We start from the raw sequence: 10,720 nt of genomic DNA on the forward strand, positions 1-10,720 counted from the left end.
ACACACACACACACACACACACACACACACAGACACATATCATTACTGCTGTGTTAAAGTGTTGTGGAGTGTACTATCAGTTTCAAACCAATGAGACTCAACAAAGTCATCAGTCAACAGTCCATGCTGTAATCAGGACTCTCTTCTCACAGGGGTCCAAAGCATGCTTCCAAACCCTGTATTACTGTACCTGTGTGTGTGTGTGTACATGTCTCTCTCTCTCTCTCTCTCTCTCTCTCTCTCTCTCTCTCTCTCTCTCTCTCTCTCTCTCTCTCTCTCTCTCTCTCTCTCTCTCTCTGAATGTTTGTGCGTGTCATGCAATCAAGGAAGTTGAAGGATTTCCTGAACTCACAGTTTAAAAACTATATGTTTCTTTTGTGCGGCCAGGTGCAACGCCACGCATCAGGTGACTGAAAATCCTTGTTGTTCCACATTATCTCTGAATAGCTTTAACATTCAATCTATCAAGGAAACAGAGCACCACTAATTCCTCTGCTGAATCTCAAAGCGCTTTAAGGCATAAAGGGAGGTCTCTAATTGGATTCCCTCACATTTACCGACATTTTACAAAAGCACTTCCTTGTTTTAACCTTCTTTCTTCCTTGTGATTCCTGGTTTAATACATTAACGAGGGATTACCCATGCTTGAGGAAGAATGTGGCCAACACTGTGCCTCTAATATCAAGACATTCACAGATCTGTAGAAGATATTATAGTAATACAAACACTATAAAAATATAATAATGTAACTAGTGCTAACAGATCTATGGAGATCATGATATATTATGGCCTTATCTGAGTTGAACATGGCCCTGCACTGAGTGTTACTGATGTGTGTGTGTCCCAGAAAGACTCACTGCAGTTGGTTACTGTTCTCCAGTCTCCCACAGAGGCCCCTACGGAAGCACAGGCTTTGGCGTAGTTGCCAAGGGCAACACAGAGACACGACTGGAGCTCCGAGTGGCACTGGCATGTTTTGCTGATGCAGGCCTGACATCAAAACAGCACAATATAGAATTACACTTTCTTGACATACATTCAGTCAGTAAGTCAGTAATGTTATTAAAAACTTCTGTATTTGTTCATGACATATTTTTTACATAGATTCAAATTACATTACTAAAATCTTCAGCAGTTGTCTGTCTGCAAAACTGTACCTTTTCTTCAGACTCACCTGATAATATTGGTCATAGGGTACCAAACTGTGGCAGGAGCCAAATATCCCATTAGGATCCCTCAGCTGGTTGCAGTGCTCATCAGCAAATATTTCTACAGTAAAGCACACATGGAGACATAAGGGGACAAGCAGAGAAGTAGCAGGTGAACTTATACAGCTAATGCTTCTATGAACCATCCTGACTCCAACATGATCAATTAAACAGATAAGACTGTAGGTGGTCACACCATAGACTACATTACTCAGAGTTCCCTTATCACTTAAATTCCCTTATCTACATTTTATTGACTCAGTATTGGACACGGCAAGGTGATAAAAAGAATGATGCGTTTTTCCCTATAAGACAGCAGCAAACCCGAATTTCATTCTCTCTCGCGGTGGTTTTTGTATCAGTGAATTCCATTTACAAATAGAGATACCCGACTCTCCAAAAGAATTCTTCACCAGGACCAAGGACGACACGACGACTCATAGCCTATAGAACTTCTGATCACAGTTCCAAACTATTTGAAATCGTTTAGTTGCAACCTGAGTTTATATCGATAGTACTATATACTGCAGCCCAGCAGTTTATTGAATAAGAGCGAGGCGACCGGTTCCCTCGTCAATTCAACGTCGACAAAGGATATTTCATTCCCTTCGAGGCTCAATAGACGACCTCCAGGCCGTCCCGAGTCTTCAACTGACGAGTTTGAAGAAGAAGGCCCCCGGCAGATTCCACAACGGAAGACCGACAGAAAACATCTTGGTCGCCATGCAAGAGCGATCCAAGTAAGGCTCGCACGCAACCGCTCTCTCTCTCTCACACACACACACACACACACAGACAGAGACGGGAAGCTAGTGCCTCCTCCTCTGCATCCCTGAGACAGACTACCTCATTCCCCAATTCCACTTTGTGCCTTGTTCAATTGTTTCACTCCAATGTTTAGGGGATTATACCTGCTTTATTATAAGCCATGTATTACTGTTTGTTACTTTTTATTAAATTGTTTATTTTAGACTTAAACAATTGTCTTGCCTGTTATTGTTCCAATATTCCACTGAAGGCCATTTTACGCCAACCAAATACTCTTGATTGCCTTCACTTGTCTATAACACTTCATGGATAACTAGACTTGTATTAAAATTGTAATATGTTAGTATTGTAATACTATACTAAGACTGTAGGGTAGTGGTACAGCTAGAGTTTTCATTATTATAGTAACTTAATTATTAAATATTAAATACTAAAATTAATGATTAATACATTTTATGAGACTGATTTAATTAAACTATTGTAACAACCCAGGTTTCACCTACAAGACCAAGGTTAAATCCTGCTATGGAAATGCTTTACTATACTACACCATATTATGCTACACTACACTATACTATACTAATCTATACTTTACTATACTATGCTAATCTATACTACAGTATACTTACCAATACTACACTACTCTGCATTATAAGTGTAGATTAGAGTATGGTAGAGTAGAATAGAATAAGCACCGTTGTCCACGTTTGTGCAGATGTCAGGGATGTCAGGCTCACAGCTCTCCACGGCCCAGGAGAGGGCAAAAGGTTCAGCCGAGTTCTCCACAATTCCACTACTGGTGGTAAAATCATCACTGGAGTCTCCATTAAAGTTCCCACAAAGACCTGCCACAGACACGAAGCCCAGCAGAGGCAGTGTGATTAGGAAGGTTTATGATATTACTAAACTAGAAATCATTCAAGATACTCAGTTACTTTCCCAAGTCTTTTGCTACATATTAGTATTGATAAACCATGACGGTAACTGATACCAAACCAATTATTACCTGATACGGAAATTAAAGATAATTATTTACCTTCAGTTGTTCCACTATGCTGTTCGGCCAAGGACACGTAGACTTGAATTTCTGGGGACATTTGCACTTGAATACTGAGGCCTGAGAGGACTTGGACCTGGACATACATGGAGGACTGCCAGAATACGATGGCTAACGCTGAAAAACAACCAGACATTTGGATGACATTACAGATCAGATCATACCACTCATGTTAAAATACATTGTATTACATTAGATAGACAGACGTGAAGATCCTTTCTCCCACCAGTTTGATAAAAATCTCTGATTTCTTCATTCTGAAACATCACCCTTGAATCGAAGAAGGTAAAGCTCTCCTGAACAACACAAAGGAAGGGGAATTTAGACTCTACAAAGGTTTGAAATTATGACAATGTCAGAAAGTCATCCTCAACTTACGTGGTATATATTAAACTCAATTGTCTGTAGTTTGATGGCTCTCTCAGAAAAGTGAACTGTCAGTGTCCAGTTCAAACCCTGCAAACCACAAATGAGACTAAATTAGTGTTATAATAAGGAGAGGTATAACACGTCGCTCTTAGAGCTCTGTGTTACATATACTTGATCAAGAAACCAACATTTAAATATTTGGTGATGGCTTATATTGAGGTTGCCTTGGTTATCTAACATTGGTTAGATACATTTTCATTCTAAAGTCCATGGTGCCTTTATGATAGCTGTCAATTCAGGTCAGACTTGTGGATTGCACCTTTAACAAACCACTTCTAAGTTCAGAGCTCCAGCTGTTTCTACAAAATAATGGTTTAAGTGTCCCACTTACCTGAGCTGCCACGTATGTGCATTTGCCTGGAAGCCTGAAGTGTTTACCATCAAAAGACGTCACAAACTGAGACTCAATGGAGCATGTTTTAGGGCAAATGTCTTCTGAGCACTGCCACTTCCCATTCGCACAATTACTGGAAGATATTAAATTGAAGGAGAGAGGGAGAGTGAGATTAACCTAAGTAAATAAGACTAATGACACTTCATTTATACAGCACTTTTTATGCAAAGTATGCAGCTCAAGGTGCTTCACATCAATACAAAAAGTAATAAGTAGACCACACAATAATAATCAAAGATAAATCACACAATCCCAAAGGTATAAAACACGGAAGATCAAATAGGTTAAAGTTTAAATGTCCACTACTTTTTGAAAAGGTGTTCCACAGAAAAAAATGGGAATTTAAGCCCGCTCCCCACAGATGCGAAAAGGCAGCCGGAAGCCCAGCATAAAGGTGACTCTCTAGACATGGATGGTGGACAGATCTGTGGACTTGAACAGACTAACTCGGTTGCCTCCTAAAGGCCATGACAGCAGAGCTGTGGAAGCACAGATCAGTCTTGAAGTACTGAGCGGCCTCTCTGACCAGACACTGGAAGGGCAGCTTGCGGATCAGCAGCTCAGGCTTTGAGTCTAGACGATTTAGGAGCGGTCTACATATCACTGTTGATATACTTCCTTGTGAATCTTCAGAAGTATCAAAAATCAGGCAGTTGACCTGCCAGGCAGCCTTGCCTAGATTAGCTTGTCAACCCATTGGAGTAGTAGCTACAGACAGGTCTCAGGTACTGAAAGATGTTTTGTCTAACTAATGATAAGCTATTAACACGGGGCTCATCTACACAATGCCGGTTACACTGGAGCAGAGCAGCTGGGAGGGAAGGGGATGCAGAATTTTGTTATTTCTTAATTCGTTTTTAAATATTACAGATAGAACTAGAAAATGCATTTCCTGAAGGAAATACCAGTGCATGAAATGCAAAAGTTAAGAAAGAACGAATAAAAGAAAAGAAAAGGAAAGAACAGTAAAAGAAGGAAAGAAGAGTGGAAGAAGGAAAGAAGAAAGGAAAGAAGAGTGAAGAAAGGAAAGAAGAGTGGAAGAAAGAAAGAAGAGTGGAAGAAGGGAAGAAGAGTGGAAGAAGGAAATAAAAGTGGAAGAAGGAAAGAAGAGTGAAGAAAGAGAAGAAGAGTGGAAGAAGGGAAGAAGAGCCGAAGAAGATAAGAAGAAAAGAAAGAAGAGTGGAAGAAGGGAAGAAGAAAGGAAAGAAGAGTGGAAGAAGGAAAGAAGAAAGTAAAGAAGAGTAGAAAGAAGGAAAGAAGAAAGGAAAGAAGAGAGGAAGAAACAAAGTAAGGAAAGAAGAGTGAACAAGAGTGGCTCTGGATAAAGACAGTAAAGAGAGAGTGAAAATGTTGAAAGAAGGAGAAAAGAAAGAGTGAAGCAGAGAGATGGAGTGTGAGAGAAAGTAGAGTGAGAGTGATAGAGAGAAAGAAGGAGAGAGAGAAAAAAAGTAGAGTATGGAAGGTGTCTATTAATATTCCTAGTTATACAGTTGAATGGAGAGGTACAGAGAGAAGAGGACCCTTGGAGGCTTGCCGCAGGTGTCAGTGAAGCACAGGTGCAAGCCAGTTTAATTACCCTATTATGATGTCATAATGGCCCAATGTAAGTCAATGGGAAAATTTAGATTCGTTTTTCTTTAATAACTTAAAAAGTATAAAGTTTAGAAAAGTGAAAAATACATAGCATAAGTGTCCTTTACAAGACCTACGCGACAAAGTTTGAATGAAGTTTCTACGTTAAGCGGTTCGAGCTGAATTAATCGCAGAAAAAGGTAAGAAGAATAAGAAGAAGAAGAAGAAGAAGAAGAAGAAGAAGAAGAAAATGCCTAGGAATAACAATACAGGGCATTTCATGCACTGTAATTAGCATGTGCTACAGATTTGATGGGATGAGAGTGTACTCTAGGTCACCGTACCTCCCCATTATGTCTTTGTAAGTCGTTTTGGATAAAATGCCTCTGCCAAATATCAGACCCTTTGGTTCCCGAATGCCACACTAGCACCTCACCATGTCTGGCATTTCGTTCGTCTTTGGGATCCTGAAGGGTAGCTGCTGCTGCCGTACACACAGGGACATTCTTCCACACTCACACAGGTGTGGCCTGAGGCACGGTCATTCAGCACCTGACCTGTGGTTAATAGATAAATAAAGCCAGATAAATATACGAAAAACATTGCTTGAGTTCAGAACCCTTCATCTAAATTCACTCTTTGCACAGTAATAATAATTTCCTGGTCACATTTATAGGAATAGAAAATTGTATTATCAATAATTAACAAAAAGTGCGCCACAACAGATGATCGTAGAATTTGGGTAAAACTATGGTGCAACCGAGACATGACCTCTTAGAAGACAACATTAGCAGAGCCCAGACTGCTTGACCTCTGACCTTGGGGGCACACACAGGTGCTGGTCATGTCCTGGTCACTGGCTCTGGGTGTGGGTGTGGGGTTGGAGCAGGTGGGAATAAAGGCATTTCCCAGCTCCTCATAGGTCAGCTGCCCTGGACACTGCGGCTCGGCTAGAGAGGACAGGACACACAGACGGATGGTGATGATGACATAACGCCTCGTCTATTTAGCTGATGCAAAAGCAGTGATTGACAGGACAGGACAGCATCGATTTCACCAATAACTCTACTTGCCACAGCTTTTGTTTCTTATCATTGCACAATCCTTTAAAGGCTTGTGTGCTCTCTCCTGTCTGGGCAAGCCAAAGAGCCCCCCTCAGAGGTAGGCAAACAATACCTGCAAATAAATAATTAACACTGATTGATGGTCGGTACTCACCGCATTGGGTGACCTCTCTCCAAACATTCCCGAGGCTGCTTTCAGGCCCACACCTCAGAGCAATGTCCCAGAAGAACGGACAGGTGACGTGAGAGCTACCTCTATGGCCGTAGGCGTTCTTTCCACACAGGTGGTAATAGGCCTCTGTCTCGGTCGCCAGGCAGGAAATGGCGTGAGACATGAACTCGCCACACACCTGCAGGAGGCAGGAGAAAGAGCAGTTTTGTTCTAATTTGTTCTTTTGGTATTTAATTTTACAGGAATGTCTCAGGATGTTTCATTTGGTGTGTGTGTGTGTGTATGTGTGTGTGTTTTTGTGTGTGTGTGTGTGTGTGTGTGTGTGTGTGTGTGTGTGTGTGTGTGTGTGTGTGTGTGTGTATTATGTCTGACAAACACACAGACATTCATATAGACACACACACACACCAAAACAAAGGATTGATTTAGTTATGAAGGTAAAAATCAGTAGAAAGTTCACACGCGTACCATGTTGTTGTCCTCAAGCGAGTCTTCTACTACACAAGTGTCATCCTCAAGCACTGCTTCAGAGATTAACTGAGGAGGATTGGCTGGATTAGAAGGGAGAAGAACACAGTTACAACACCTTTCTGAAACAAAACAACTTTAAGTACATTGAATGGAATTGAATGTATTTTCATGTACACTTTTTTTTCCACTAGGTATTACACACTATTTCACAGAGGCAGACTGACAAACACTCTCACACACACATGCACACACAGACACACCTGGAGTGTTCAGATGTCCACAAAGTCCACTCATCCCACTGATGCTGTTCCCCTCTAGTCGCACCTGAGGAAGCGAAGATGACACAACACCTTGTACACATATACACCACACTATACACAGATACACACAACACCATACACACATCACTAAACACATAAACACACAACACCATACACACATACACACAACACATTGTTCACACACACACACAACACCTTACAAACATACACCATGTTCACATTCACACAACACCATACACGCGTAGACATAACACCATCGGACAAACACACAACTCCATGTTCTCATACACACTAATGCACAACTATTCAAACTTCTAACTCTCTGTCTACCACCTCCTTTCTCTCTTTTCTTGTCATCGTTGCCTTACCCAGAGGGAGTCGATGCCCAGAGGGGTGTCGTGCCACGTGACGGTGAGAGGCAGGACCTTGCTCCTCAGTCTGGTGTGAACTCCGTAGCGGAAGACATGCTGGTAGGTGTGGTCATACGGCAGGGACACCCTGATAGGGAGGAATGAGGGGACACGTCATGCTCTAGCCAAGAGGGCAATGTGTCTGTACACACACACACACACAATGACAGAAATTAAAGAATGTGTACCTGTGGTTCAACTGGTCGAACAAGACACTACCAATCCCAAGGTCATTGGGTTTGATACGAACACACATACTGACAAACAACTGGAAAATACTGTAAGTTACTTTGGGTAAGTGCCGTGAAGAGCAGGTGTGGGTCCAAACCTTTGGTTTTCCACAGCAATGGTTCCATCCTGAACGACGGTTCTGATTTTGTTGACGATGACCTCGACACGGGTCAGCAGTCCGCTGAGCCCTCGCTTGATGGTGATGTCACAGTCAACACCCTGGTGCGTGAAGTGGAGGAGGGTGACGGAGCAGGACGTCCTCACATGGTAAGCGCTCCCATTAAAGGGCTGCACCACGCCACTTCCATATGTCTTACACTCTCCTGCACACACAAGTCAGGGTGGATGATTGTGTGATTATGTGATTGTGTGTGTGTGTGTGTGTGTGTGTGTCTGTGTGTGGTCAGAGATGTATACATATGAGCTGAAAAGAGGTGCATTTTAAAACCTCTACAGGCAGCTAGCCACCATACCAGCTCAATATGTCGGCCATTGACACATAAGAAAATTTAATTTAAAAACTACTGACCGGAGAAATTAAAATCTAAATACGTAACCCCAATAATGAAATCTCTCATTTCAAAATACAGTACACCTAATGTGTAATCAGCTAATTAAATATTAATTTTATAACTTTAAGTTAATCCTCCTCAGTACATGTAGCGCATCTTACATCCTTAGAGTAATGCACTCTGGACCATCTTTCTCTTTGATTCATGTTCTCCAGTCTAAAGCATCATTTACTTTAAATCATGTTCTCCAGTCTAAAGCATCATCTACTTTAAATCATGTTCTCCAGTCTAAAGCATCATTTACTTTGAATCATGTATTACCAACTATGTGTAATATGTTGCCAGTAAAAGTGTGATACTCACTTTGATTTAGGCTCTCTGCTGGAGCCATCTCTGGTAGACCTGAGGAGAGAATCAGTGAGTGGGTGAGGTCCAACAGTATCAGCAGGGTCAGTCAGAATCTACCAGAACCACTCAAAGACCTGAACGGGCACGGTCCCACCAGCACACAGGGTAACTATGCAGAATCACAAATGCTCCAAAGGGTATCAGCACTCTAAAGCTCTGTTCCCATTACCGCTTGTCTGAGTGCAAAGTATTTCATCAAGTCCAGGTTTGGTAGGCTATTTTGCATCAGTGGATACAACCTTCACACAATGTCTTCCTATTGCTCCTTTACCTGTCTCATGAACCAGTAATAAGCCCTTACCTGCCAGGAGCCCCAGAGTCCTCCATAAGGTGAGGAGAATCACACCTGTGTGCACACCTGTATGCATGTTTCCTCACAGACGGCCTCTCAGCTGGATGAGTGCATCTCAGGGCTGACCTCCTTTTTATACAGCCTGCTACTCACGTGTGGAGAGCAACACGAGGAAGTGAACCAGAGATAAAAGCTCAACCATTCATCCTTTCCATTCACAACACAATGCTTTTACATACCTGGGCAAGTCCCACACAGTCTGAAATACATAATCTCTCTCAGGCACACACACACACACACACACACACACACACACACACACACACACACACAGATAGAGAGGGAATAAAGCAACTGTGCTGATGTACTAAACCCGATGGATGTACCTGGGCAAGTCCCCACACAGTCTGAGACACACAATCCATCTCAGACACACGCACACACACACACACACACACACACACACACACACACACACACACACACACACACACACACACACACACACACACACACACACACACACACACACACACACACACACACACAAACACACACACACACAAACACAGAGAGAGAGGCAGAGAGAGAAAAAAGTAACTGTGCTGTTGTACTTAACCCCATGGATGTTTCAGCACAGTAAATGTTTGCCATAAAACTAAAAACTCTACTGATTTCATCTCACATTACTGTCCCCCCCACACGCACACACACACACTCCTTCGCACACACACACAAAATGCAAGCACCAACAAATTCCCATTTATGAGCCGTAACTTCTGGTGAATATCCTAAACATTTCACGAGAATAACATAACAAAGGACCTCTCCTCCCAATCCCCTGTGCCCACAAAGGCCCCGGACAACCCCTCTCTCTCACACACACAAACACACACAGAATTAAGCAACAGTGAAACTTAAAACTGACCTGATTACATTATTGTCCCTGTGTCCCAAACCTCCCTCATTCACACACACCTAGGGAATCTACCTTTGTGTTTGACTGGCTGATTGATCATGCTGTTTCAGGAACAAGGATGTTGGCATGTTATGTCATTTAATGCTTTAAAAAAAGGGCCGAGATGTGTATGATAAGATTAGATTTAACTTTATTGTCATTGCAAGTACTGAGACAATGAAATGCAGTTAGCATCTAACCAGAAGTGCAAAAAGCTGAACAGTGCAAAGTATTTGCATATGTATAGTGGTTATATGAAAAAAAATAGGCAGCAATAAAATCTCAGTAACAAGTTATAATACCTTATGTAAGATAATTAAGGATTAAAATGCTTAAACAAGTAAACTACTCATACATAAAAAATGCCCGGTAAGAAGAAATAACTTGTCAGGCAGCAAGCAAGTACTGAGTCAAGATATTTCATCTTTAAGATTTCAATTTTTGCATTGTATAACAGAGAAATCAGAACACTTTTCTCAGTGCAGTGCATTGA

The 10,720-nt window shown here is 41.9% G+C and overlaps 1 protein-coding gene across 1 annotated transcript in view; it reads right to left on the reverse strand.

The window, feature by feature from the left end:
* LOC308375554 (mucin-6) overlaps window positions 1-9,345 on the reverse strand; it is a gene marked incomplete at both ends in the record, with an annotated part of 26,699 nt that extends 17,354 nt beyond the window's left edge. The window contains 15 exons of the mRNA XM_080851720.1: window positions 858-990; window positions 1,175-1,269; window positions 2,672-2,821; window positions 3,013-3,150; window positions 3,260-3,329; window positions 3,794-3,929; window positions 4,312-4,429; window positions 5,865-5,912; window positions 6,247-6,378; window positions 6,647-6,842; window positions 7,133-7,215; window positions 7,396-7,459; window positions 7,785-7,914; window positions 8,155-8,380; window positions 9,279-9,345. Coding sequence (XP_080707846.1) covers window positions 858-990; window positions 1,175-1,269; window positions 2,672-2,821; window positions 3,013-3,150; window positions 3,260-3,329; window positions 3,794-3,929; window positions 4,312-4,429; window positions 5,865-5,912; window positions 6,247-6,378; window positions 6,647-6,842; window positions 7,133-7,215; window positions 7,396-7,459; window positions 7,785-7,914; window positions 8,155-8,380; window positions 9,279-9,345 — 1,786 coding nt within the window. The remainder of the gene's footprint in view (window positions 1-857; window positions 991-1,174; window positions 1,270-2,671; window positions 2,822-3,012; window positions 3,151-3,259; window positions 3,330-3,793; window positions 3,930-4,311; window positions 4,430-5,864; window positions 5,913-6,246; window positions 6,379-6,646; window positions 6,843-7,132; window positions 7,216-7,395; window positions 7,460-7,784; window positions 7,915-8,154; window positions 8,381-9,278) is intronic.
* Window positions 9,346-10,720: the final 1,375 nt, after the last annotated feature.

The sequence above is a fragment of the Sprattus sprattus genome, assembly GCF_963457725.1.
Source record: "Sprattus sprattus genome assembly, chromosome: 14".
Taxonomy (NCBI): Eukaryota; Metazoa; Chordata; class Actinopteri; order Clupeiformes; family Clupeidae; genus Sprattus; species Sprattus sprattus.